Source organism: Ovis aries, chromosome 16, assembly GCF_016772045.2.
Source record: "Ovis aries strain OAR_USU_Benz2616 breed Rambouillet chromosome 16, ARS-UI_Ramb_v3.0, whole genome shotgun sequence".
NCBI classification, from domain to species: domain Eukaryota; kingdom Metazoa; phylum Chordata; class Mammalia; order Artiodactyla; family Bovidae; genus Ovis; species Ovis aries.
In genome coordinates, this window is record NC_056069.1 from 8,315,494 (window position 1) to 8,343,156 (window position 27,663).

Sequence of the window (27,663 nt, forward strand, 5' to 3'; positions counted from 1 at the left end):
TGCTGCTCCCTCCTACGGTGAACTTTCTCTCGGAGCAGGGCTGATTCTCTAGGCATTCTTTCCCTAGCCTTGGCAGCGCTCTGACGTGCACACCATGTGACAGGCTTCCTTCAGCTATAAGCCGGGGAAAGATCCGCCCTCTCCTGGACTCAGCCCTCTCTTCGCCGAGCTCTGTCCCTAGACTCTCCACCGTCTCGCACCCTCCCGGGCGCCCGCCACTATTGACTTGTTCGCTCGGTACCCCGCCACCCCCTCCTCGACGGACGCGGCGAGGGGCTGCTGGTGGAGAGAGGAAGGTCAAGTCCCCCGCCCAGGCGGGGTGCGCGCCTAACTAAACCAGCGCGGAGATCGCGGGACCGCCGCGGCGGCGCAGGAGTTACAAAGTCGCAGCGCGAGCCTCGGCGGCTGCCGCGCAGCCCCAGCGCCGCAGCTCCCGCAGCCGCGGAGCACCGTCCCCCGCCCCCCGCCTCCCCCACCCCGCCCAGCGTGGCGCCCCCGGGCCGGGCCCGCCACCCGGGACCTGGGCTGGGGTGCGGCGGGAACCCGGAGCCCGGCGCCCCTATGGGCCGCCTCGCCGCCGCCGCCGCGCCACAGCTATGACCCTGAGCACGGAGATGTCCGATGCCTCCGGCCTCGCCGAGGAGACAGACATCGACGTGGTGGGGGAGGGCGAGGACGAAGACGACGAGGAAGAGGAGGACGACGACGAGGGCGGCGGCGGCGGGCACCGCCTGGCTGTCCCCGCGCGGCGGAGGCGGCGGCGGCGCTCGTACGCCGGGGAAGACGAGCTGGAGGACCTGGAGGAGGAGGACGACGACGATGACATCCTGCTGGCTCCGCGGACGGGGGGCTCCCCGGCGCCCCCGGGTCCAGCCCCGGGGGCGGGGGCCGGGGCTGGTGGCGGCAGCGGCGCGGGCGCGGGCGGCGGCGGCGTGGGCGCGGGCGGCGGCGCCAAGAACCCGCTGGTGAAGCCGCCCTACTCGTACATCGCGCTCATCACCATGGCCATCCTGCAGAGCCCCAAGAAGCGGCTGACGCTGAGCGAGATCTGCGAGTTCATCAGCGGCCGATTCCCGTACTACCGGGAGAAGTTCCCCGCCTGGCAGAACAGCATCCGCCACAACCTCTCGCTCAACGACTGCTTCGTCAAGATCCCCCGCGAGCCCGGCAACCCCGGCAAAGGCAACTACTGGACGCTCGACCCCGAGTCCGCCGACATGTTCGACAACGGCAGCTTCCTGCGCCGGAGGAAGCGCTTCAAGCGGCAGCCGCTGCTCCCGCCCAACGCCGCCGCCGCCGAGTCGCTGCTGCTGCGCGGCGCGGGGGGCGCGGGGGGGGCAGGGGACCCGGCCGCGGCCGCCGCAGCCGCCGCGCTCTTCCCGCCCGCGCCCCCGCCGCCCCCGCACGCCTACGGCTACGGCCCCTACGGCTGCGGCTACGGCCTGCAGCTGCCGCCTTACGCGCCGCCCTCCGCCCTCTTCGCCGCCGCGGCCGCTGCCGCTGCCGCCTTCCACCCGCACTCGCCGCCGCCGCCCCCCCCGCCGCCGCCGCCGCCGCCGCCGCCGCCGCCGCCGCCCCACGGCGCGGCCGCCGAGCTGGCCCGGACCGCCTTCGGCTACCGGCCGCACCCGCTCGGCGCCGCCCTGCCCGGCCCCCTGCAGGCCTCGGCGGCCAAGGCGGGCGGCCCGGGCGCCTCGGCGCTGGCGCGCTCGCCCTTCTCCATCGAGAGCATCATCGGGGGCAGCCTGGGCCCGGCCGCCGCCGCCGCCGCCGCGCAGGCCGCCGTGGCCGTGCAGGCCTCGCCCTCCCCATCTCCCGGGACGCCGTCCGCGCTCGGGGCCGGCGGTAGCGACGGCGGCGGCGGCGGCTGTGCGGCTCAGGCGGCCGTGGGTCCGGCCGCCGCGCTCACCCGCTCGCTCGTGGCCGCCGCCGCCGCCGCCGCCTCCTCCGTCTCCTCGTCGGCCGCCCTGGGGACTCTGCACCAAGGGACTGCCCTGTCCAGTGTCGAGAACTTTACTGCTAGGATCTCAAATTGTTAATAACGCTATGTTAGCGCGCTTGAGAAAGAGAAGGTAGGAATCATGGCTCCTATTTTCATCTGGGTGGTTTTGTGTTTTGTTCCCTCCTCCCGGCGCGGCCCCTCCCGACCTCGCGCCCCCATTTCGCCGCTTGGGATTCTCAGACGAGACTGTGTTTGGCAACTTCTCGGGCGCTCTTTTCGACTCTGCAGGTCCCTCTATTTATGCAAAGTCGCCCTATGCTGCAGCCCCCCAACCTGGGGTGGGGAGGAAGAGGGTGCTGGTGGAGATCCGCTCTGTCTAGGCACAAGGGGCTTCCTTGACTTTGGGAACATTTTTTGAAAATCTAAGCCTTTTTGAGGTCTAGAGAGTCTCAGGTCCAGGCGTTAAAAATAAAAGACCAATAATGTTCAACAGAAGAGTAATGCAAAAATAGTAAAGGTCCCGAAAAATGCCAGAGAAGCAATAGTTTTTATTTGAGGACATTTGTCTGGTGTGCTTTTTCATGAAAAGGAAAAAATGATTAACATGTTTACACAAGGAAAAAAGTCAAAATTATCATTTCTTATTTTAACCTGTGTTTTGTATCATAATAGACATGCGGAATTTTTATTTTGTACTTCGTATTCTTTACAAGGAGTATTGTAAATTTTGACTGGCAATTATTGTACTATTCTAATGTAAGATTTTTACACTTTTTCAGAAATAAATACTTAATTTTCAAAGAAAATTCTCCAAAAGAATCGACTTTAGTCATCCCCTTCTTAGTTTATTTTCTTTTCTGTTAAACTTTCCTTGTGGGCTAAGTAGGAACCCGTTATAGAAGAGAAAAGTAATATTTTCAGAGACAGCTTAACAAGAACATCATGCCATGATTTTTTATTTATGCTAAGTCAAAACCATTGCAGGAGATCAGAAATTATTTTTAAATGACTACAAATAAAAGTTTCTTTGGTATACCTTTCCAAATCTTATTTGATTCCATTTTGAAGAGCACTGAGGACACTTAAAAGCCACAGTTCTCTAAGATAATTTTATAGAACTTTAAATTTTATTTTGGAGCTTTCCACTCCATTTAATTTTCACTCACTTCTGAGCACAAATTCCTATAAATCTGTAAAAACTCTGCAACATAAGGTTATGTTTTAATGGGAGTAAGTAACAAATCTGTGACTTTTGAATTAAAAATTTATTAGAAAAATTTAATAGAGCTCATCATCAGTTAAATAGCTTTAATCAAACAAGAAAATACATAGATTAAATTGTATTTGAAAGCTCTAGTATTTAAAGCTATTTTCTTTGACAGAATTCCAGTAGTTGCATAAAGAAGTTTTTATTCTAAAAGGCAGTGTTAACTTCAAAATTCTAGTTGAAATGAGTAACTTTAGAGTATGTAAAGAAAATCTTTAATTTTCAGATACTATACTCTTTAAAGACTGAAATGCATCAGGTGTTTACTTATATTTTAAAAATTTAGGTGATCTAGGATATCTTTTTTCAAACTTTATTTTCCTTAACTAGTTATTGCGGGTAGTTTGTAGTTCTTTAAAAAGACGAGACTAGTTTTGGTAGTAATGTGGGGTTCAGATAAAACGAAGGCATAGTAATTTTCGTGCTTAATATCAGTGAATTGTTATTTTTTCAAATATCTGGACAGGTATATATCTGAAGGGCTGGCGATTTCAACTAGCAAGTTAACAAAGGCCACATTGTAGGCCACTGTTTTGCAGTGCCGTTCATTCTTTGATGCCCTGTCCTTCAGGGAAAAAAACTGACCCTCATAGCCTCAAAATTAAGTTCTGCGTTTTTTACCCTATGAAATATTTGAAAGAGGGAAAATAAGAGGCTAAAGTAAACACAGTCACCCCCCAAGTTTATGCCTAGATACAAGTTGTAATTCGTTAGACCAAAGTCTTTTTTTGAAAAGTTACGTTTACCCTGGCCCACCTAAGGAAGAGGAGACATTGGAACCCGGAAGGTCCGGATGTCACTGGCACCCTGGGTGGACAGGCTTTAGCAGGAGGAGCCCAAACCGCACAAGCACTGCTGGCGGGCCTCGAAGCCTTCTGTAAAGCATAGATCTGAGTTTTTATCTGAAAGTAATTAGGGAGAGCGCACGAAAATAAAAATCGTGTGTCTCACTATTTGCGTGATGCTTGGGTATCCTGAACCTGGGAGTCCTGGCTAATTTCTTTCTCTATCCAAATTTCCGCATCTTTAAAAAAGTGCAGGGACGCGCTCCGCTTCCCAGGCTGTCGGTGCTTTTAAGAGAACGGCAAGAAAGCCTGGGCGATCCAGCGCGGTCCTCGGTTCGGGACCGGGAGCCGGGGTCCCGCTTCTCCCGCAAGTGCGTCTTGAGTCCCGAATCCTGAGAAAAGGTGAAGCCGACCCGCCTGCCTGTCTCGAGCTTTGCGTCGTGCGAGTGCAGCTCCTCCACTACCGCCGGGTTTGGGGTTCCCTCGTCGGCTCTGCCGGCTCCGCGGGCCTGGCCGACGGCTGGCCGACCTATGGGAAAGCGAAGGCCGCGGGGACAGGCGAGGGGTGGGCCGCGGGCCGCCAGGCGAGGGCCGCGGGGCAGGCGAGGAGTGAACCACGGGCAGTGGGCCCGGTGAGCCAGGAGCTCGGGGCGCGCCCTGTCAGGCCGCGGGGGCGAGCAGGTGCTGGAACAAAGGCCGCCCGGCTACCGCGGGCTTTGATGGGCCAGGACGTCTCCTCCCGAGGCTCCTCATTCGCATGCAAATCCAGCTCTGGTCCCCTTTTCTTTGAAGGCAAACAGAAGGATGTTTGTGTGTTTGTAAGGACGAAACCGGCTTGAACAAGCCTTCCTCAATAGGCTGGGTCTCGAAAAATAAACCAGTTGGACAAACATTGGACACCAGCTCTCCTCCTCCCGACTACAAAGTGTGGATTTGCTACAACTCATTAACCCGAGGCTTTTCTCCCCTTCTCCTTGTTTCTCTGCTCATCAAACGCCCCCGTAGAGCCTGGAGACAAATGACCGAAGCGCAGTCGGGAGGGAATTGCAGTTAATAGGGAGAGGGATATATTGGGGCTAATGGTTCAGGCAGCTCCCGGAGAAGGACCACACAAAAAGGAGCCTCTCCATTCAGGACTCTGTTATGCTGCGGAGATTTAATCTGCAGCTAGATTTAGCCAAATGTTATCTATTGCGGGGGTAATGAAGCCCTTATGGATTGAATTGTTCCTTGTATCACACATGGTGTCATGACCTTAGATCATTTCTTGGTTGATTTCTTTTTTTTTTCCCTCTATTGGGTAATTATTTTATTTCTTTAAAATAAGAAGCTGGCGCTTCTGCTCAACAGTGTGTTTCCTCTCCATCCTCATCCTGTGAATTTAAGAGGCCCTTCCCTTCCTCTTAGAAAAGAAACTGAGGAGGGGAAGGGAAAAAAATCAGGAGGACTTTCTTCATGCTTTACTAAGGCATCTAGTTTGCACATCTCTCCTTCGCTGCCCCTACCCAGTGGCCTATTCCTGCCCAAACTTTCTGCTGATGGAATTGGAGTTTGGGATCTATTTGTTATCACACTTCTTACAGTGTATGTAGTAAAAATCCATCCGAAGGGGGCTGGAGGTTTCTACCCTTCACAGGTTTTTTTTTTTTTTTTTTTTAATCCACCATTTCTTCCTCTCGCCTGTCCTCTGAGAACACTGGGAGAGGTGGTTATTCTGATGGAAGGTGATTATTTTGATGGAATACCAGTCCGTGTCATTTATTAAAGGCTGTCTGAGGCCAGCGGTTGTGCCTGTTTTGTTTTTCTCTCTAGCTCTGGTGCTTCTGATTTCCGTGCTTGACTGAGGACCAAGCTTGGAGCAGCTAACAGTGTTATTACAACTGCTATTGATGGGTAGGGATCTGATGTTACTATCTCAAGCCAGGAATTAACAACTCTAGTTTTCGTTGAGAAATTCTCTGCTGGCTACACATTTTGCTCACACCTGTTTTTATTATGGACTGAGAAGTCATTTGGGGGCCAGTTAAAGGCCAATCAGCATCAAACTCTGTCCAAGTCAGAAATCTGCCCAGGAAGCACCTTGGTTTCTCTGGATTCCTCCAAGGGGAGCGGGGTGTAACCTGGGACTAATTGGAATGCCAGGGGTCCCCTTCCCCCTTTCGAACAGAACCAGACAAGGATAGTCCTGGGGAGCAGAGGACAAGTGAAGTGGGCCCGGTGTTGTCAGTATAAATTCTTGTCTTTACTGGTTTCCTAGTGTTACAGTTGGGTCACACATACACACACACAGGAATGCATGCTCATTGCCCATCAGCTGCCACTTGCCTCCTTTTCCCCCTATGATTTTGTAATTAGGCATATGCTTTTTGTTGGTAAATGTGTTTGATGTCACAGCCAGTGAAACGTGGAGTGTTTATAGGGCAACGAATGTAAACGTGTAAATATGTTTAGTGTAAAATCTGGCCCTTCGACTTTAGCAATAAATACCCTGCCAACTCAGATACAGTTACATTTGACAGAAAGATGGAGAATCTGATCATGACCAGCTGCTCAGGGCTCTTTCGGTCTTATACTTTCCCAACTGAATTCACTTTTCAGATAATTTCTTTGCATGTCACACCTCTCTAATCACATCTTTCCTTTAATGTGAACAGTTTGGGGTTCCTTTCTGGTGTGCAGGAAACTTCCTGGTTCGCTCCTGCTTCTATACCAGGAAAATACTATTCAATAACAAGCAAAAAAAAAAAAAAAACCCACATAGAAAACAACTGATTCTTATCACTGAACCCCCATTTTGAGTCCCCAGTCTCTGGGTCTGATAAGGAAGGAAGAGAAGTGAGGATTAAATATGTAAGCTTCTTATTTCTAATTTTCCTTGTCCTTAGCATTAAATCGTAATTTTAAAAACTGTTTTGAGCTAGTTTAACTTTTAAGTGAGCACCCCTGTGTAACCAGCTTCAAGTCAAGAAGATGTTACCAGTACCCCAGAACCCCTTTCATGTCTATTCCAGTTACTACCCACAGCACACATTAACTTTTCAAAGGACTTTCACTAATATTTCTTTCAACCACACTGTGAAATAGGATAATAATTGTTATTGACCCCACTTTACAAATAAAGGTATAAAGGCTCAAATGATATGACTTGCCCAAGGTCACAGCTACTGAGATGTCAGGATTTAAATCTCATTTTATTTCCAATACATCACACTGCCACCGTGTTACCATCATTGTGATTGATTAAAGGTCCACCCTGGTAGGGCAATTGCCTTAGAGGTCGCTGTGTAGAAGAGTCATTTATTTTTTATACATTTTTTGTTTTTGTTTTTGCTAGGTTCTCCTCCCTGCCACCTGTACTCAGGGCTTCCCAGAGATACCCCGCCCATTTTGGATGCATTTGGAATTGAAAGTCAATTATTCAGGAATATCAGCTTCCTCCACCTAGTTCTGTATATTTTTTTCCTAGCATCACTTTTTTTCTTCACATCAACAATCTTTAAAACATCACACAACACACACACAGATGACTTATCTTTTTCACTGCTGTACTGTTTGTCCATTTCCTCAGCTTTTCTTGCTTAAAATGCTGGTACTTTAAGCATTTTTAATGCTTAAAATCTACCAAACTGGCAGAACTTTTTTTGCTAAACTGTTCAGTAGGTCTTTTTAACCAGACTTAGGGTCTCATCCTTTTCATGCAGAAATGAGCATGTCAAGAGTCATATCAACTAACTTAACATTTAGTAAGAAAGCAAGTCTTTTTTTTTTTTTTTCCGGAGAATATGCCCACCCTGCACCCTCTCAGCGATTTTACTGTCTTTGAACAGCTGCATATCAGGTGTTGAATGGGTTCTTTTAGCTCCCTCGCAGTGAACACAAGGCACTGGAGTCTCTTGAGGGGCAATCCTACCTCAAGCTCCAAACTTCCTGGCCACCAGTCTCCCTGAAATGCCTTGAAGGTGGGGGGGAGTTGGGAGGGAATTCCAGACCACCTGCTGGAATTACATCTTTCCCTGGATGTGACCAGCTTATCCTTGCGGGTCACCACCAGAAGCTTCACTGAAGCCCAGCCTCCTCCAGGCAGGCCCTGGAGCCACTCCTTGTCCCTTATGAGGCCACCCAGGCTGGAGCCAGTGTGGGGATTTCGTCTAACTGTGAGCTGCAGACTAGGAAGGAAAGTGTTTGTGCTGAGTTTTTCAAGAAACAGTGCTTAATGCAAGATAACACTGATTTTCCAGAGAAAAAGTGTCTTTGTTTTTTTTGTTTTAAAGCACACTATATTTAATGCTTCCATCTTTAAATGGGTAACCAAGGAAATGCCAAGTCTGGATTCACTAGATTAGCCTGAGTGTTTTTTTATAGAAATACACACACATACACATACATACATAATTTCTTTAAGCTTTTTATTTTGTATTGGGGTATAGCCAATTAACAATGTTATGATAGTGTCAGGTGAACAGCAAAAGGACTCAGCCAAACATACACATGTATCCATCAGAGAAAGTGTTTTTGCAAATGCTTTTTTCCCCTTCTAAATTCTAAGTTGTAAAAGACAACAAAACCCCATTTCAGGAAGAAATGCAGTGTATTGAAATCAGAATCTTCAGGAATGTGGAAAATTCTAATTCTGAATTTGAAATTAAGTCTGGAAAGATAATTTTCTAATCTTAAAGTGAGAGTGTCTCTATTTTTCAAGATAGGATGTTTCCCTTTATGTAAGATGCTACCGTTAAGGAGAATCTATCTGGTCCATTAGGCAGAATTCTATGTAATGCATCCATAGGTCCAGCAAGTCCCTAGAGCACCAGGAAAGAACGGATCTGAGGCCATGGGCCTTGCTGGGGTCTGTCTGTCCCAGAGGAAGACAGATACAAACTACGGAGTGTCTCTTAATTGCAACTCTGATCGATAACAGACTGGCAAAGAAAGGGGGAGCAGATAATAATTATGGCAGAGAGCAGAAGCTTCTTTGAGCACTAGCTTAGGAATTTCCTTTAATATAACTAAAAGGCTGATATTTTCAGCAATAAAAGGTGTGAAGCATTTTCTGACAAGTCAATAATGAAGGATTATTATGAATGAACAATAATTTGGTTTTTGATTTCTATTTTTATTTTTTATGCAGAGTTTCATATATATGAAAATGACTGTGACAAGACTGTATTCTGTTAAATGAGGGGGGAAAACCACAAACCAAAAAAAAACCCTCCAGAGATTGCAACAGAAGAAATAAGACTCAGTTAAAAATAAATATTAGATCAGTTTTCTTCACACTCATTTATATTTGGGGGGGGGGAGTGTGGTGATGGGTTTTGAGAATCAATAAGCCAATTTATATGAAAATATTTTTGGAAGACATAAAACCTCCACACATATATAGACTGATGATTCTTTTGTGGCTTCATTTCCACATCCATATTCTTCCAGGAAATGAAAAACCTCTAAACTTTGGAGTATACCCAAATCCTTAAATTAGTTAAGAGAAACTTTTGGCCTCCTGTAAAGCTCATCTTTCTTCAACATTCCCACCCTATCTAGGAAATAAATTGTTATTTAACCCTTACTAGAAATGAGGAAAAAAGAGGTGGCATTGTGTTTTCTCTTACCTCAGTCAGATGTATATTTGGACAGATAACTTTCTCCTCCCTTCTAAAATAAACAAAGTGATGGTGTTTTAAATCCCTCTTCTAGTCTCTTGTTCTATTTCTTTTCTCTAATTATTTACCTACTAATCATCTCTTTAACCTCTAAGCTTTGAAAAGTGGGATGAGTCTGTAGTATTTATTGAGCACCTGCTATAATGCAAATCCCTTTATTCCCAATTTAAATACAGGGAACAAATGCAAGAATTCCCACCACCAAGTTGCCTCTAATAACAGAAACTCAGGCAGCAAGAGGAACGAGCCATTTCAGCAGCAAACAATGGGGTGGAGGGAAGGCTAGGAAGATCTATTTTCACTTCTCCACTTAACAGAACCATAAAACAAACAAACAAACAAAAAAACCCCAAACTCAACTGTCTGTAAACTAAACTGAAGTTGCTTCTTGAAACTACTGGTGTGGCAGTTCATTCACAAAGCACCTAAAAGAGCTTGGTGCCTATATGGTATGGAGGCACTAAACTCCTCCACTCAGAGAACTAGGAATTTGAGTTTCTTCTCAAGTTTTTAAGGCTTTTTACCAGTCATTCACCCATCAGTCTTATCCCTAGCCACCAGTTCTAATCAGTGAAGAACTGAAAAGGAGGCGGAGGATCTTCATGATCAGGCTCATCACAAAATGCTCATACTACGGTGAACTGAGGCTGTGACCTACAGGGAATGCATTTCTGTTCACATGAGTTTGTGGAAAGACTCATATACAGAGGCACAGTGAAAAGCCCTGGGGCACATTTTTCTTGTTCTTAAACACTGTATTCCAAATCAAAGAAAAACTTTAAATTTTTAAAAATTTTAAAGAAAAAATATTTTCTTGTATTCTTTTCTCATTTTTAAATATTTTCCACTTGCAGACACTGTAGACACACTAATATGCAAACTCAGAGAGGGTTCGGAAGAGTTTTTCAGGACTCAAGCATTAAGCTCACCTTAAAGTTCTAAACTGGGGGGCAGGTCACCAAGTTTGGGTCTTGTTTTCCTCTTCAAAAGGAACCGGGGGTACAGAGAACAAAAATAAGATGTTGAGGCGCTGCGTTCTGTTGGTCTATTTAAGGAATTTAATATTTCTCTGCCTTCCTCCCCCTTCCCCCCCTCTCCTCCTATCTGCATATTTAGCAGGACTCCAGCAAACCATCCCCCACACGTCATTAGAACTGTGTGGGACGGGATCCCTTATTTTGGGGAGTTGGTGGGTGCGAGTTGTTATTGTAACTCTATTCTGTAACTAAAGCTCTGGCATGTAATAAATCTCTCCCCAAAGACTTTTGGATCTTTGATTTGAAAAATCGGATTCCTTTTGTGGAAACAGTTGACAGGAACCTAAAAGGATTAGTTGCATTCCACATAGGATAATTTTTACTGGCAACATTTTGAAACGATTTGGTCCCTTTCAGACCTTAAATAATGTCCAGAAAAATGATCTAACGAGACTTGTATTGTTTTCCTTTGTCTGTGAATCCGTTTGCCGCTTGTGCCAACGTCTCCGTAGAGTTTTGACAGGGAGCTGCTCCCGAACAGTGCACCAAATTAATTTTTGATCGCCCTTTCTACTTGGGTTTACCTCCTTCGGCCAGGGGCGCAGCAGTGTTTTCCCCTCGTCAGCCCCTGAAATGAAGCGGGAGCCGGTGGTCTGTCTCTCGGTGGCGCCGCGTCTGGGAGGAGGCGCAGGGACTCGTCGCGACTCTGCGAGGCCCGCGCGCCCCGGGCGCAACGGCCGGGCCCTCGATCGACAACAGCTCCGGCTCTCGGACGGGGCAGGGGTCGGCGAGGCTGCGCGCACTTCCTAACCCTTCGCCGTCTGACAGTCCTGGGTTCTCTGTCCAACAGAACGCGATGCTGAAAGCGAGAGGGTGAAAAGGGAGATAATTTTGCTTCTCCTTCCTCCCTAAGAACCCCCCTGCCCCGAAAAAGAGCCCCATACACAAACCCAGAAGAGGCCTGCCTCCTCCCAGCAGACGGCCGCCGTGCTGCTGCGCGCGGGCCGCGGGCAACCGCGCTCCCCGCCTCCCCCGGCCCTCTCCACTGTTTATTTTGTTGTCAGCGGACTTATCAAGATGTTAGTTTGCTGGAGGTTCTGACCTGCCCGGGCGCTTTGGCTGCTCAGCCCAGGCTTTCCCCTCTGTTTTTACACCTGCACAAACTCCACCGCACTCCCCTGTCTGATTTATGGCCCAATTAAAGGTTCAGTGTTCTTGAAGCCACCCGCGCTGCTCCGGGCCACGGCGGGCGCAGGAATGCGCGGGGCCCTGCCGCTCTGCGCGCGACAACCCGGAGCGCGCGGCCGCCGGGCGGCGCGGGTGAGGGGCCTGCTCGCGGAGCAGGGCGAAGGAACCTCGCACGCACCCAGAGTACGGCCGCACGCAGTTAAGCCTCCTTCTCAAACCAAAGCTCTTTCCTTCTTGGGGTTTCGGCTTTATTGAGACGAAACACAGCTCGGACAGCCCGCGAGGCCCGGGGCGGGAGGGCGCGGGGAGTGGCCACGTGGCGCGGCGGGACGCAGAGGCCCCGCACCGACCTTCCGGTCGTGACCCCCGAAGGCCCCGCTGCCCGGCCCGCCGGCCGCCCAGGCCGCGCCTCTGCACCGCTTTCCGCGGGAGGAAGGGGCGGCGGCGGGGCGCAGCGGGCCGGAGAGGCTCCAGGCCGGGGCGCGAGGCCGTGCGGCTCTCGGCCTCGGCCCTTCCTTCCAGCTTCTCTCCGCAAAGGCTGTGAGAAGCCGGAGGTGCCCGCTGTCTGCTCCGGCAGAGCGAGGGAAGCGCGGGGTCAGCGACCGCCCAGCTCGCGGATCCCGCGGGAGCCGAGCCTCTGCAGGGCGGGCTGGCTGGCTCCGGCTCCAGCCTCCTTCTTTCCGGCCTTTTCTTTCTGGAGAGAGTCAGCAGCTACCCAGCCGAAATTGGCAGCATTGCGCATCTTCCGAACTCAACTCTTGTCTTCTTCCCATCTATCAATCCACCTTTCTAATTAGACTAATTAGGAGCGCTCTGGAGTGTCGCTAGGCCCGGGGACTGAAACGCTTAGAGGTTGTGAAAAGAGCCCTGAATGGCCACGCTGGGGGCCGGGCGGGGGTCTTCGCGACCCATTCAGCACACAGTAACAGTGGCAACATTTATCCCTGGCCATTGAAAAGAGGCTCGATTAAAACGTTTGGGAACTAACGCCCACCCTGCGTCCCTTCTCTAATTAGAGGAGCCCGGGGCGATTTCGAGAAGGTCGGGATCCCGCAGACACAAGCCCTGAGCGCCACTGCTTTCCGCCCTTTCATCTCAGTCCATTTCCTTCCCGGAGACAGAAGTCCGCCACCTTCCCACCTGCTGCTGGCCTGCCTTTCCCGCGCACCGCTCGCCCCTCAGTCTGCCCAGGCTGGGGGCCCAGACAACTGCGGTAGGGCATGCAGCGGGGCAGAGAAGTTGAAGGCAGCCTACTGGAAAAGCACCCTTTAGCATTTGGCAGGCTCCAGATTTCCCCCTCCATCATCGGGAATTTTCACACTGCCTCTGTATAGGTCACTCTTTTCCTTTCTGTTAAAACGTGAATTTTCCAAGTCAAGATTCTGGGAATGGGAGTCTCAGGTGCCCTCTCGATCTACTATGCTAGCATGGGACGCTGTTACAGGAGTTCTTCACGCACATAATTATTTGTACCTCCTCTTACCAGGCTTTTAAATAAACGTGTATTATGTGCCTAGCCAGATTCTTACTGTACACTTCGGCCTTTTTCCTTCCGTATTGGCACATCCCAAGATACGCCTTGGGACTTTCCTCGTGGCTCAGACGGTAAAGAATCTGCCCGCAAAGGCAATGCGGGAGACCCGGGTTCAATCCCTGGGTTGGGAAGATCCCCTGGAGAAGGGAAAGGCTACCCACTCCAGTATTCTGGCCTGGAGAATTCCACGCACAGGGGAGTGTCCCCAGCTGTGGGCTCGCAGAGTCAGACAGGACTCAGAGACAAACGCTTCATATACGCCTGAGGAAGCTAAACTTGACTTGGTTCAATTCCTGAAGCAAGTTACACATTCTAGCCACCCCCCGCCCACAGGTTTATATGCAGATTTTAGCTTTTTCATGGCTTAGTAGGAAGGTACCAAGACACAAGGTATTAGGAACAAGTGATAGAAATGTGAAATAGCAGACACATTTCAACTACAGATTTTGTGTATGTGTGTAGGGTTATTTGTTCATTTTCTTGGTGAGAGGGTAATATCTGATATTTTAAAAAATTTGAAACACATTTTGCCCTAGAATAAAGTAGATTGAGAAGGGTTGAGTTTTTTCCTTTTCTTCCTTCCTTTTTCTCTCTTTTCCCCGCTACCCCCTTTTTGTTACCTTAATCCTTCTTTTTGGAAAAGTGCCAGGTATACAAAGAAATATCATCAGGTCACTGTTCGTGATCTTGTTAATTTAGAAAAGTGGAACCTCAGCAAAAGATGCTATTAACTAAATGTCAACCCACAGCATGCAAAATTCCTTGGACCCAAACTTCAAAAAAAGGAATGAAGGATGTCATGTGAATGAAAGGAATTGTGGAATTTTTAAAGGTCTAAAGTGATCTTAATAAATTTTTATTGCTTCCACACCCTGCTTCATAATAGTTTAATTTAACAGTTACAATATGCATAACTTTGCAACAAAAATCTAACTTGTTAAGAAGCTGGGAGGGGCAGAGAAAATGAACAGAGACAAGCAAAGTGGTTCACTTACAATGGGGAAAATTATAATTTGCAAAATTTTAAATCCTGGAAGCATAGAAGTGAGAAGCCAAAACTGATTCTGGTCTGTGATTTTACATCATCAAACCTCTTACTTTTTCATTTCAATTGCTAATTTAAATTTTAATTAAATAACAGCAACTAAAGTACTCAACTCCTAAGCATACAACTTGGTAAACTGTGTAACCACTACTTAGATCAAGTTATTGAACATTTTAAACACCCCAGAAGATTCTTCCATGCTCCTTTCCAGTCAATACCACCCCCCCAACCACTATTCTCATTTCTATCACCACAGATTGTTTTTAAATGTTGAACTTCAGATAAATGGAATTATACAGTTTGTATATAGCTTTTTGTTTGGCTTCTATTACTCATCAATATATTTTTGAGGTTCATCTGCTAAAACTTCTATTTATAAGACAATTTAAGTGGTAAGTCAATTTATATAGATCAAGAAGGGCAGACAGACACTGGAAAGCTTTAACTTACTCCCAAATTGAAAACAAGCAACATTAAATTAAAAACAAACATCCCTCCCAGCTTTACCCCTCCTCCTCCAAAATACATCATTATCAACCAGCAGAGGTAATTTTATGATTACAAGTACATAAGTAAACAAATAAGATGAAATGGTTTACCTGCAACAACTGTTAGTTACATCATTATCAAGATGTAATTGTGGGTGAATGTAGAGGAAGCAGAAGCCACAAGCTGCTTTTGTCATTGGATTCTGTTTCCTACTCACCATTTCAACAGTAGGAAGTACTTTAGGCCTCTTCACAAAGAATGGCATGAACTTGAGGGGGGGACCTGAATGCATCCAGCTTGTTTTATCTCAGACATGCAAGTACTTAGTGCAGCAGCCTGTCAAGTGCACTTTGAGTTTTGTTTGAAAGTGTTCATTTTGCAACTAATCTAGCCATCTATACTTGGGTCTCATCCATGGGTCATCATACAAGCCAGTTAACTTTGAACAGAGAAAACTGCACCCTATGAATGAAAGAAGCACAGCAAACCTATAGGATTATGACAGTCCTGCTGTCCCCTAGGATCCCCAGCAATCCAGCCACAAAGACTGTTCTCTCACGAATTCATGAGGGTGACCAACCAGAGACAACCAGTGAGCCCATCATTAGTGCTCCTTCCCTCCAAAGAAGCAGTAGAATGCAGCCACTACTGATTTTTTGCCCAGGAAGAACAGCATTTTTAGGCACGGGCATGTTTGTGCCATGGGATAAATTATGAGATGGGATAGAAGAGACTAAAGTGAGGTTTTGATTGCTTATTAGTGGATATTGGTAAAGTTGAAGTAGAGAACATATATTTTTATAATGTTAAATCTAAAAAGTTAACATAGATATAAAATAAGCCATGAGCTTCATATTCAGGAAGGCACTGTGAAGACAAAAAGTCATTCTACTGAATTCTCATCGTACCAGTCATAGAAATTGAATCAGTAATTTCCAGAAATAGGCAAAGAAAAACACTACATTCCTATTATAATAGCCAAAATTGAAAAGAACCGTAACACCAGTTGCTAGTGAGGATGCAGAGAAACTGGATCTCTCATACATTACGGGTGTGACTGTAAAATGGTAGTCACTCTGGAAAAGAGTTTGTCAGTTACTTACAAAACTAAGTATGCACCTATCATACAGCCCAGCAACTATACTCCAGGCATTTACCCAGGAAAATGAAGATTTATGTTCACAGAAAAATCTGTGCATAAATGTCCACAGCAGACTTATCTGTAATAGCGAGAAGGAAAAAGAAGACAACCCAAACGTCCTCCAGGGGGTGAAATTCTGGGATATTCATACAGTGCAGTGCTGCTCAGCAATGACAAGGAGTTAACTATTGGGCTTCCCTGGTGGCTCAGATGGTAAAGAACCTGCCTTAATGTGGGAAACCTAGGTTCGATCCCAGGGTTGGGAAGATCTGCTGGAAAAGGGAATGGCAGCCCACTCCAGTATTCTTGCTGGGAGAATTCCATGGACAGAGGAGCCTGGCGAGCTACAGTCCACGGGGTGCAAAGAGTCAGACACAGCTGAGCGACACACACACACACATATTAGTGATGCAAAAAAAAAAAAAAAATCTTAAATGTGTTATGCTTACTGAAAAAAGTAAACTTCCAAAGATTATATATTGGATCATTCTATTTATATAAGGTTCTTGAAATGACACAACTATGAAACACATTGGTTGTCACGGGACAGGGGAAAGGGTGGAAGGGGTTCATAAACAAAAGTGTAGCAGGAGGGAGCTGTCGTGATGAAAGAGTTCTGTGATCTGTTTGCTGTGGTAGTTACATGACTCTATAGATGCCCCGGTGGCTCAAGAGGTAAAGAAACCACGTGCAATGCAGGAGATGTAGCAGACACAGATTTGACCCCTGGGTTGGGAAGATCCCTTGGAGTAGGAAATGGCAACCCACTCTGGTGTTCTTGCCTGGGAAATCTCATGGACAGAGGAGCCTGGTGGGCTGCAGTCCATGGGGTCACAAAAGGTCAGGCACAACTAGGCACACAGGCAACACAAGCAGAAGGGAGTTCTAGGGATGAAAGAGTTCCGTGCCTTGTTTAGTTATGTGAATCTATACATGGGATAAAATTGCACAGAACTACACACACACATGAATGCGTGTAAAAACTGGTGAAGATTAAGTCCTCTTGTAACCTCTAAGCTACTTAATGGTGCTAGGCAATGTCAGTTTCTTGGCTTCTATATTGTACTGCAGTCAGTTACAGGACATGTCACCACTGAGTGGCGGAAACTGAGGGGAGGGAACTGAGAGAAGGGCACATGGAACTCTACGTACTATTTTGGCAACTTCTTCTGAGTCTACAATTATTTCACAATAAAAAGTTTAAAAATAAGTAAGGGATGCTTTAGTCAATGTCCTGTTAGTAGAAGGCTCTGTTGATGACAAGAGCTTTCATTGGTTGATTTCTCATAATTAATAACAATGAATTTAGCCCTGTCCTTGCTACAGATATTTTATAAGCAATGTTTAAAAGACATCATTTAACACTGAATTTTCTATTGATAGGCCCAATGCTGAAAATTTCTTGGAAACTAAAATAATCCGCCCATTTGTTTGAAAAACTTCATTCTTTGAGGGTGGATTTGATTTTTGCAAATAGCCAAATGCCACTGAGAGTTAAATACCATGAATAAGACAGATGACTACATGGGGTGAAACAGCTTTTTTGCAAAGCCAAAGTGTACCTGAAGATTTATCATCTAGTGTAAACCGGTCACAAAAAGAGTCCTCAAAATGGCCTTGGGAGTGAGAGCATCGCTGGTATCACGTGACCTCCTATGGTGACTGCTCAAAAGGAAACACTCATTTTCATACATAAGATCTGACAAAGGTTTAAAAATCTGGTTTCATTTCTAGAGCATGGCTGTAAATTAAGTCCTTGGAAATGTGTGTCTTATTTTAAAAATAGTATGTTAAACAAAACAGGGAGTGTTCAAAGGGTAGCAGTTACCAATCTCTCTTTAAGCAAAGCACTACTCATTACCTTATCTGTTTTGTAATTGAACTATGGCCAATGAAACGTTAACGTTTATTAACTTGCGACATGGCTGTGACTCTCTTACTCCCTCTACCAAAGTGTTTAAAGGTGATTCAACCAGTACTACCACTAGTTACGTTGTTAAACATCTCTATTGACACGAAGAGTGTGTTCAGTCCTCATAATCAACAGTTGGCACCAATATGGCTCGGACTCAATGCAGAGCCCGCCCAGGAGATCTGGTCTGCCTATCGGTAAGTGAAGTGGACCACGACATAGAAACAATCTTAAATTCCCACCTTAAGCAGACCCAATCATGAGTGACTGGATTTCAGACACATCAGTTTTGAGTCCTGATGCCACTGTTTTAACTATGGTACTTGTTCTTTCCCTTGACTGTTTTATTGCTTTATTATTTTATTTCCTCTAGGAATTGTGGAGTTCTAAATATTATTAGTGGTTTACCACTTTTACACACATGTATCCTATTATTTTTGGAGATTTATATGTGGAGAGAGAGCTTGGCCTCTTTATTCCATCCATTCATCTACCTGCTCACATATATGGGCTCCCATCTGTTTAAAGAAGCAAGAAGGGACCACACAGAATCTAAGACTTCAGCAGAAGAACTTGGTCATGAGTATCTGACAAAAATTTACTTTTATTATAGAAAACTCTCAGGTACTTTATCAAAAAATTTTTCTCACTTATTGATTTACTTGAAAACAGTTTATTATTTTAAAAATAAAGCAACTTAAGAAATACTACTTGGCATCATTTCAGCCAAACTTCTTGAAAAGAATGTAAACATTTTCATTTAAAACTGTAATAAAATACATGAAAAAAGTAATAACAAACTAAAACCACTTCTTATGAAATGCTATAAAAGTGTCAAAACTTGGGAATTTGTTACAGATTCTTGGGTCTATATAGTATTACAAGCATAACATATATTAAAGATTGAAGAAAGTACAAATAAAGATAATATTAAAATATAGATATTAAAATTAAAACAAATGATCAAGGCTAGCCAAAGACCTACATTTGATTTTTCATTCATTTACCCATCTTGCATTGAGTGGACATCTCAGTATGTCTCAGCCATGGTGTGATGTGCTGTGGATACAAAGAAAAAATAACACATCTGGTTGGAGATGTTGGGGGAGAAGACATGTATACTAATTCAAATATAAGCTTCAATAGAAGTATGGATTGATTCATGTAAGATCACAGTGAAAGAAGTAACTATGCTAAGAGGATCAAGAAAGGCTTTGTAGGGGAGGTAATGTTTGAGATTACATTCAGAAAACTAAGATCATGGCATCTGGGCCATCACTTCATGGCAAATAGATGGGGAAACAGTGACAGACTTTATTTTGGGGGGCTCCAAAATCACTGCAGTTGGTGATTGCAGCCATGAAGTTAAAAGACGCTTACTCCTTGGAAGAAAAGTTATGACCAACCTAGACAGTGTATTAAAAAGCAGAGACATTACTTTGCCAACAAAGGTCCATCTAATCAAATCTTTCATTTTTCCAGTAGTCATGAATGGATGTGAGAGTTGGACTGTAAAGAAAGCTGAGCGCTAAAGAATTGATGCTTTTGAACTGGTGTTGGAGAAGACTCTTGAGAGTCCCTTGGACTGCAAGGAGATCCAACCAGTCCATCCTAAAGGAAATCAATCCAGAATATTCATTGGAAGGACTGATGCTGTGGCTGAAACTCCAGTACTTTGGCCACCTGATTCTAAGAACTGACTCATTTGAAAAGACCCTGCTGCCGGGAATGATTGAAGGTGGGAGAAGAAGGGGACAACAGAGGATGAGATGGTTGGATGGCATCACCAGCTCAATGGACATAAGTTTGTGTAAGCTCCGGGAGTTTGTGATAGACAGGGAGGCCTGGCGTGCTGCAGTTCATGGGCTCACAAAGAGTCAGACACGACTGAGCGACTGAATTGAACTGAATGTTTGAGATGAGCCTTGAAGAAGAAAGAATATTACACAGGGGAAGAGAATTATAAAAAATAGCAGCATGAGAGGGCAGGATAAAAAGCAGGATGTTTTCAGTGAGCAGATAATTGAACACTAAAATCTCATCACATGGAGTCAACCAAATGCCTGTAATCAATGGATACTCCTAGTCTGGTCAACAAAATCTGAGGTTTCTTTGACAGGGACTAGAATCACTTCAGAGGTGAAGAGCAGGGAAAGGGTGGACTAGGGATCCCTTAGCTTGAGTGTGTGGTTAATTCTTGTACACTTAACACTTCCAGCATATTTCTATTACCCTGACTTCAAAATGGAAAAGTTCTACGGGGCGTATGGTTTTCTGAATCAGCAAAGGAGAAGGGTGATTCCAGAGATGTCTCAGACATCTAGAGCCTGTTCTTAATGTCCACCTTGATAAAAGCTGGACAGGGATACAAGGGTGAGGGGCGAGACTACTACCTGGGGCCTGCTGGAAAGAGTGAAGAGAGTCAGCCAGGCCCCAGGGGATCCTTTTGATGGGTCACTGTGGTACCACTCACAGCCATTCCATCAGGCCTCTTACTTGAGGGATAACCAGATGTCACCCCCAACTTCTCTAAGCTCTAGTCCTAGTTTTCTAATGACTGTTAGACATACCCAGGATTTAATAAGGCTCAACTTTAACATTTCTAAAATAAGCCTCTTTCCATAACTGGCTTCCCTTTCTGACTGCTTTACTTCCAACAAGAGTACTCCATTTTCACATTAACCCAGGCTTAACATTTTCATAATCTCCCTCTATTTCACATTAATTCTCACATCCACTCATCTACCAAGTTTGGTCAATTCTTCCTCTGCAAAGACTCACTCCTCCTGTTTCCACTCTCACACTCAGACATCAAGCCCCTATCACCCTGTGCCTGTACCGCTTAAGTAATTTTTTTCCTCTGGTCTTCTTATCTCCAGTCTCCCCACTGTCCACTATATGCTGCAGATTACCTTTTCCCAAACCTCTTTATCATGTCACACTTTGCCCAAGAATGAAAAGTCATTCTTTATAGGTTGCATGATGGAGTAGTAAGTTTACCTTATAAACAAGATCTTTCACAACTGGGCCAAACTTACTGTCTCAGCAGACACTACAGTCTTCCTGCTTTTCACACTATTATTCTCCATACCTGTACCATCTTTTCTTCTTCTATGGTCTCCACACCTAGCTGAGATACTTCCCCTCTTGAAGAATACCACTACTACATAAAAAGCAAGGCCACACAAATACTGTTATTACATGAATGCTGTTACTACATAGTTAACATGTATGGAGCACTTTCTGCTGAGTCCTTTGCTAATTATGTTATGCAAATAATCTCATTTTAATTCTCACAACCATCCTATAAAGTACATCCCTGGTTTTCACAGGGGAGAAGTAAAGCATGATAACATTGAGCAGCCTGTCACTGTCATATATCCTTAAGTAGATGAGCTACTTAAGGTGAGGTTCTGATTTCAGAACCTGGGCACCATTAGTCTTCATGCTCCCAGAGAAGGACTTGTCTCTCCAAACCTGAAGAATTTATTAAATGTACTACTTAATTGGCATTCATTCTATAGGACACCATCACCAATAAATCACATAGGGCTGTTGAATTAACTATTTAGATGAACAAATTTAATACATTATATAATCAGGGAGGGTGATTCTTTGGGAGAATCACCCTGGTGAGATATCTATTAAGAGCTTTTATGATGTGTTCATATGCACTGTCCTCTATTAAGTATCCACTGTGTTTTAAGCTGCTTAAAAGAAAGCCTATACCTTGTAATTCTCTGTATTCCTCTAATATCTTGTACATGATTAGCATTTGATAAATATTTTCCAGCTGATGAATAAACTAACTAATCTATCATTCAACTGAAAAGTCTGGGTAGAATAATTTGGAGTTGATTGGCTTTGTCTCTGATTTAAAGGGCTTCCCAGGTGGTGCTAGTGGTAAAGTGCCTGCCTGCCAATGCAGGAGATATAAGAGAGGTGAGTTCGATCCCTGGGTTGGGAAGATTCCCTGGAAAAGGGCATGGCAACCCACTCCAGTATTCTTGCCTGGAGAATCCCACGGACAGAGGAGCCTAGTGGGGTACAGTCCATACGGTGCAGAGTCAGACACGACTGAACTGACTTGGCACGCACACATGCACTGAGGCAAAACAGTGAAAAAACTGATGTAACCATAAAATTTAGACTAATGGATCTATACTATCCAACTAGAGCAGTAGGGTTATGATGATTCTTATTCCTGGGTATCTGACATTTTTACTACCACTGAGTGGTTTGACCAAAGTCATAGACAGTATGAATGTTTCCATTTCTCCATTTACGTGACAGGAAAGAAGACCTCTTATCATTTTGGGGTACAAGAATTTTTAAAGCTCTTCCCATTCAAAATGAGCAGGTTTTTTTCTTCCTACTTTCATTTACTTGCTTGCTAAAAGTTGATTTGTATTAAGTGAACAAAAGTTATACTTTCACATCTACAAATCAATAACTGAAAAACAAGCATACAATACGTGTGTTTGGGGCATTATAGTATTTTACAGTTCTTCTTAATTATAAGGCAAAGAGTTGATCCAACAAGATATTTTTAAAATGAAAGAATATTATAAAATTGCACTTCAGTATTTGCTACATTTCCTTCTGTTCATTTTAACATGCACCTTTTAGTGAAGTCATTGAAGTCAGTTAATAGGATGACTGGAATAGCAGTCATTTAGGCCTTGTGGCTCACACAGTAAAGAATCCACCTGCCGATCAGGAGACCTGGGTCTGGAAGACCCCCTGGAGGAGGAGATGGCAACCCACTCCAGTATTCTTGCCTGGAGAATCCCACAGACAAGAAGAGCCTGGCAGGCTACAAACCATGAGGCTGCAGAGAGTTGAACATGACTGAGTGACTAACACACAGGCTTTTGCTTTAGCATTTGGCCACAGAATTGCCAAAGTAGGGCCACATTCTTCAAGGCTTGGAAAAGTTAAAACGTGCTTAAGGCCACAAATACTAAGTGGCAGAGTTTAGATTTGAACCCACATCTTTTAACCCCAGAATCGGTATTTTAACAGCATCATGGAGGTCTCCCAAGATGAGTTTGAGAGGATAGTATAGAGACCAAAGGCGTAGAGAATTTTCCACAGCATTCTGTGGCTGTGATGCAACTCCAGAGTTTGCATTCCTACTGGAAGGACCTAATACATAGAATCAGCTTTCTTAGCCATTTCATACTTTAGAAGCACACTTGTGGCCACTAAAAACTTTTTTTTTTTTTTAAGATCCGTTACAGAATCTAAAAAGAAACCTCTTAGAGAGTCAAGATACGTAAACAATCTGGCATGGAGATGATTGGATGAATTTTTTCCTATTGAAAAAATAGCTGTTTTGAAGCTTTGTTCAAGTGATAAAGTTCTCTTTGGTCCCCAAACCTACAAAGCACCAGCTTGTGGGGTTAGGTCCATGAGCTCCATTATGTTGAAAACCTTAAATCTGAGGTAAATGAAAAATCAAAACTCTCTTCTAGACATGCCATATGAGGTACTGCTGAGAGATGGCTCTTGATTTGTGTTGCAAGTCATCATCATCATTATAAACCATCAGTAACCATGAGTACACTGATGATGTGTGTAGATCTTCCTGTGACTGAGGTCTTGGTCTTGTAAGAGAGAAACTGGGAAGGTCCAATCAGCTCTGAAGGCAATGCGTCTCAAATCTCATAATGCTCAGAATCACCTGGAGAGCTTGTTGGCATGCTGGGCCCCATTTCCCAGAGTTTCTGATTCAGTAAATCTGATTTGGGCCTGACAGTGAGCAACTGTAACAACTTTCCAAGTGATGCTGCTGGTGTAGGGATCACATGGTGAATATTACCGTCAGCATATGAAGTGGGACCTAGGATGCCAGGGAAACATACTCCTAATTGTCGGCAGCTTCTGACATGGTTCCCAAGGAAGTAACTCCCTCCCCTTGAGTGTGAACTGGTCATAGTGATTTGTTTCCATCAAAGAGAATGCAGCAAAAGTGATCAGAGGTGTCTTCCATGCTCAAGGTATGAGAGACCTTGTCTTCCATCTTGCTGGTCTCTTTTTCTGACTTACTTCCTCACTCTGATGCAGCTAGCTGATGTGGGAGCCACTCAACACAGAGGTCCATGTGGGAAGGAACCTAGGGAGGCTGCCAGCTAACAGCCCTGGAGGAACTGAGGTGTCAGTTCACCAATTAGCAAAGAACTGAATCCTGCCAAAAATTACATTAGTGAGCTAGTGAGCAGATCCTTCCCAGTCATGTCATGAGATCTGCCTGCAGCCACGTGATTGACCCAGAGCCAGAAGATCCAGTTCCTGACCCACAGAAACCCTGAGATAATAAATGTTGTTGTCTTAAACTTCTAAGTTTGGGGGGTAATCTGTTATATAGCAATAGATAACTAATACAAGTGACCTCTTGCCCTTCGATGAAGTACTAGATGGGCGGCAGGACACGTGTGGGAGGCAGAGACTGCCTGAGCATGACTAATGGAAGCCTTCCTGTACACCAAGCTACATTGGTACTGTATAACCTGTTAAAAAGTCCCTATTCTCTCAGTTTTAGCTTATTTTGTTCTTAGAGTCTCATCTTTAAATGAGACTATTTATTCAGATAGTCTATTGCTAATTTTTAGAAGCTTTTTCTTTGCACTCTAAGGACTGCTATCTGAAAAAAATGCTAACGGAGTAAACAAAACTCTGTTGGTTTGTGGTGTTACTGCACACTTAAGCATCTAAGAATCACGAGTAGTTTATAACAAATTTATATCTTTTAGAAGCTAATACCCATAGACAGGTAAGAGCTAAGAAATTTCTCATCTCTAACAAAAAATTTACATGTAAAGCAAATGACCAAAGGGAACATTTCAACTCACATGGTTATAAATGTTGCTGTATATTATTTAGGTAGAGTCTTAGATTTTTCTTTTCTTTTCCCCATGGTAGAGAAACAGATCAAAGAAAATATTCTTAAATGTTTTTCATTCATTTTGTCAGCATATCTTTAGACAATTTATTAATGCAAGTTGCAATAGAATTTTATCGTGAAAGACAAATAGATTATAGGGCTTTTTTTTTTTATGGTGACTACATGACTTCTGTAGATTAAAATCAGGATGATCTAAATATTAATAGATTAATTTATGTGAAGGAAAAGTTACAAATCATTCACTTAAAAACTGGCTTTATGCCCACATTCTAGAGGCACACCAGGGAGACTTGTAGCTGCACAGCTAATGTCTACACAGAGTGAATTTCTGCACATAATTTATGTAGATGAAGTGTGCAGAATGTTTTTATTTGTTCTACATCGCACTGTCTCACCTCTGCATGAACTTCCCAAACCCCCATCTACTCCAAATACTCTAACTCCCCTTCTCCACACTTCCCTCCAACGTGTTTGCTTTGGCAACTTGCATGTTCTTACAAACAATTCTTCCAGCGAAATCAATCACTCTTGCACCCAAAGAGAAATACTGTGGACTCAGTGCGATGACAAAATGAAACATGTTTGAAGCAAACCATGTGTTCCCGCGTGTCCGGAATTACGCTATTTGCTCAAGGAACATGTTCCTAATGTGTTTGGCTTCTGTTACCCCTTGTGATTGCAATGCTCATTGTCTTTGGAATTTATGATTTCAGAAGCAACTGCTAGGACTCACTTAACAGGACACTTTTGGAATGTGAAGCCTGGGGGATTCATCCAGCAGCATCACTCTGTTCTCCTTTCCAGGCAAGTCTGGCCCATATATGGGCACCTCGTGTTTGAGGGATTCTGGGGAGATTGGTCCTCTTTTCCATTTGAAGCCCCAGAGCCTTATCTAAATGACATGGATTCATCATGATTTGAAAGCGATTCTGTTCATCAAGACAGAGGATGAGATGGTTAGATGGCACCACTGACTCAATGGACAAGAGTCTGAGTAAGCTCCAGGAGTTGGTGATAGACAGGGAGGCCTAGAGTGCTGCAGTCCATGGGGTCACAAAGAGTCGGACACGACTGAGCGGCTGAATTGAACTGAACTGTTCATCAATCACATTATCAGAGAAAAAATACTTTCTGGTGATGGAGTAAGGCAATGTCATTTTCAAAAAGAACTTTCCTGCCATGCTTTCCTCAGAGGCACCCAAGGTACTTGACCAGATTTGCCTCTCAACTTGACAGCATATTTACTTAGAAGAGAAGCACCACTGTTACCAATTCCACTTGTGTAGGCAGGAGACCCATGAGCTATTCAAGATCCCAGGCCCTGTTCTCTTTCTCCACTTGATGAATGTCCAACCCTAACCCCAGGGATTGTTACAGCAGGAGCCATTCCCAGATCCCTTGCGCATTGTAACTGGGATTCTGCACTCTTTTCCCTTGAAGCTCTTCATACGCTCCGGGTTCACTTCCTGCTACCTCCTGGGGCCCTGGGAAACTCAGTTTCATGGAAGCCTGATTTTTCCCATATATCTCATCAGTCTTAGATCTTCTTTTAAGGACAACAAATGGGATAAGTAAAATTTCCCACTAGTCTGGTGTTTAATACATTAAAAATTAAAGCTATCAATCACTCATTGCAGCAAACAATGACGCAGGCTCAGGGAAGGTACACAGCTGAATCTGGTTATAAGTGATGGAGAGAGACTTTAGTTTTAAAAATGGAAGGGGCCTAGAATGAATACATTCTAGAGGCTGAAAATACAATTTTTCCACTCAGTAAAAAAAAAAAAATGTTGATGTGCAAAATTCTAGCCTTTTTTTAAATCCCAAGGGCACTGAAATGAAATTTTATATTACCATCCTCCACAGGCATTTGTCAGGGGGGCAGGCGCCGTGTGCATAAGGATGGGCTCCTATGACAATGCGCAGCTTAAGAGCTAAGGCTTGGAAGGCCAATGGATTGAGACCCAGCTCTAGCACTTATTAACCTGGTGAATATGCTACTTAACCTCTCTAAGCCTCGATTTTCTCATTTGTAAAAGAGCACTAATAAATAATACCTACCTCACAGGTGTGTCGTGAAACCATTATATATGATGCATGCAAAGCGCTGGCACAGGAGACAGACTGAATCAACGTCAGCTGCTGTCCTCATCACATCACCAGTTATCGACATAATGTTCCAGCTGGGGGCATGGGATATAACTAATCCAAAGAAGCTTATGCTAGGCAAAAGTAAGTGCTTTTTAACAGAGGAATAAGGGGTTTTGGAAAAGGAAGACGGACAATGCTTCAAAGTGGGAGGTAGGCCCCGTGTGGGCGTGGTCTCCACCCTGAAGTGGGGTCTGCCACCCAGTCCTGTCCTACCAGTTCTATAGCTGCTTTGAACCAACAAGGTAGTGCCTCCCTGTTGGAGACTGAAAGTTTGTGTCCTTGACCATCTGCCCCCAGTTCATCTGTTCAAAGCCTCATTCCTGATGGTATTTGGAGGTGAAGCCTTTGGGAGATAATTAGATTTGGATGAGATCATGAGGATGGGACCCCCATGATGGGTTAGTGTCCTTTATAAGAAGAGGAAGAGACTGGAGCTTCCTCCCCACATCCTTGTGAAGACAGGGAGACGTATACAAGCCAGAAAAGGGCCCTCACAAGAAATGAACCTGTCAGCATTTTGACCTTGGACTTCTTGGCCTCCAGAACTCTGAGATACAAATGTCTGTGTGTGAGTAATCCAGTTTGTGATATTTTGATATTTACAGAGGTCTGAGCGAAGACACTCTCACATGAAGGTGAAGGAGTATCAAAAAACAGCTTGGGCA

General features: G+C 44.9%; 1 protein-coding gene across 1 annotated transcript; it reads left to right on the forward strand.

Annotated features, from left to right (window-relative positions):
* Positions 1 to 145: 145 nt before the first annotated feature.
* Positions 146 to 21,765, forward strand: FOXD1 (forkhead box D1). Its single transcript, XM_027979947.3, has 2 exons — positions 146 to 2,072; positions 19,423 to 21,765. The coding sequence occupies exon 1, from the start codon at positions 597 to 599 to the stop codon at positions 2,037 to 2,039; it is 1,443 nt and encodes a 480-aa protein (XP_027835748.2). The 5' UTR covers positions 146 to 596; the 3' UTR covers positions 2,040 to 2,072; positions 19,423 to 21,765.
* Positions 21,766 to 27,663: the final 5,898 nt, after the last annotated feature.

Bases quoted from the DNA above. Each gene is read 5' to 3' on its own strand.
- FOXD1 (XM_027979947.3), top strand. From the start codon at position 597: ATGACCCTGAGCACGGAGATGTCCGATGCCTCCGGCCTCGCCGAGGAG.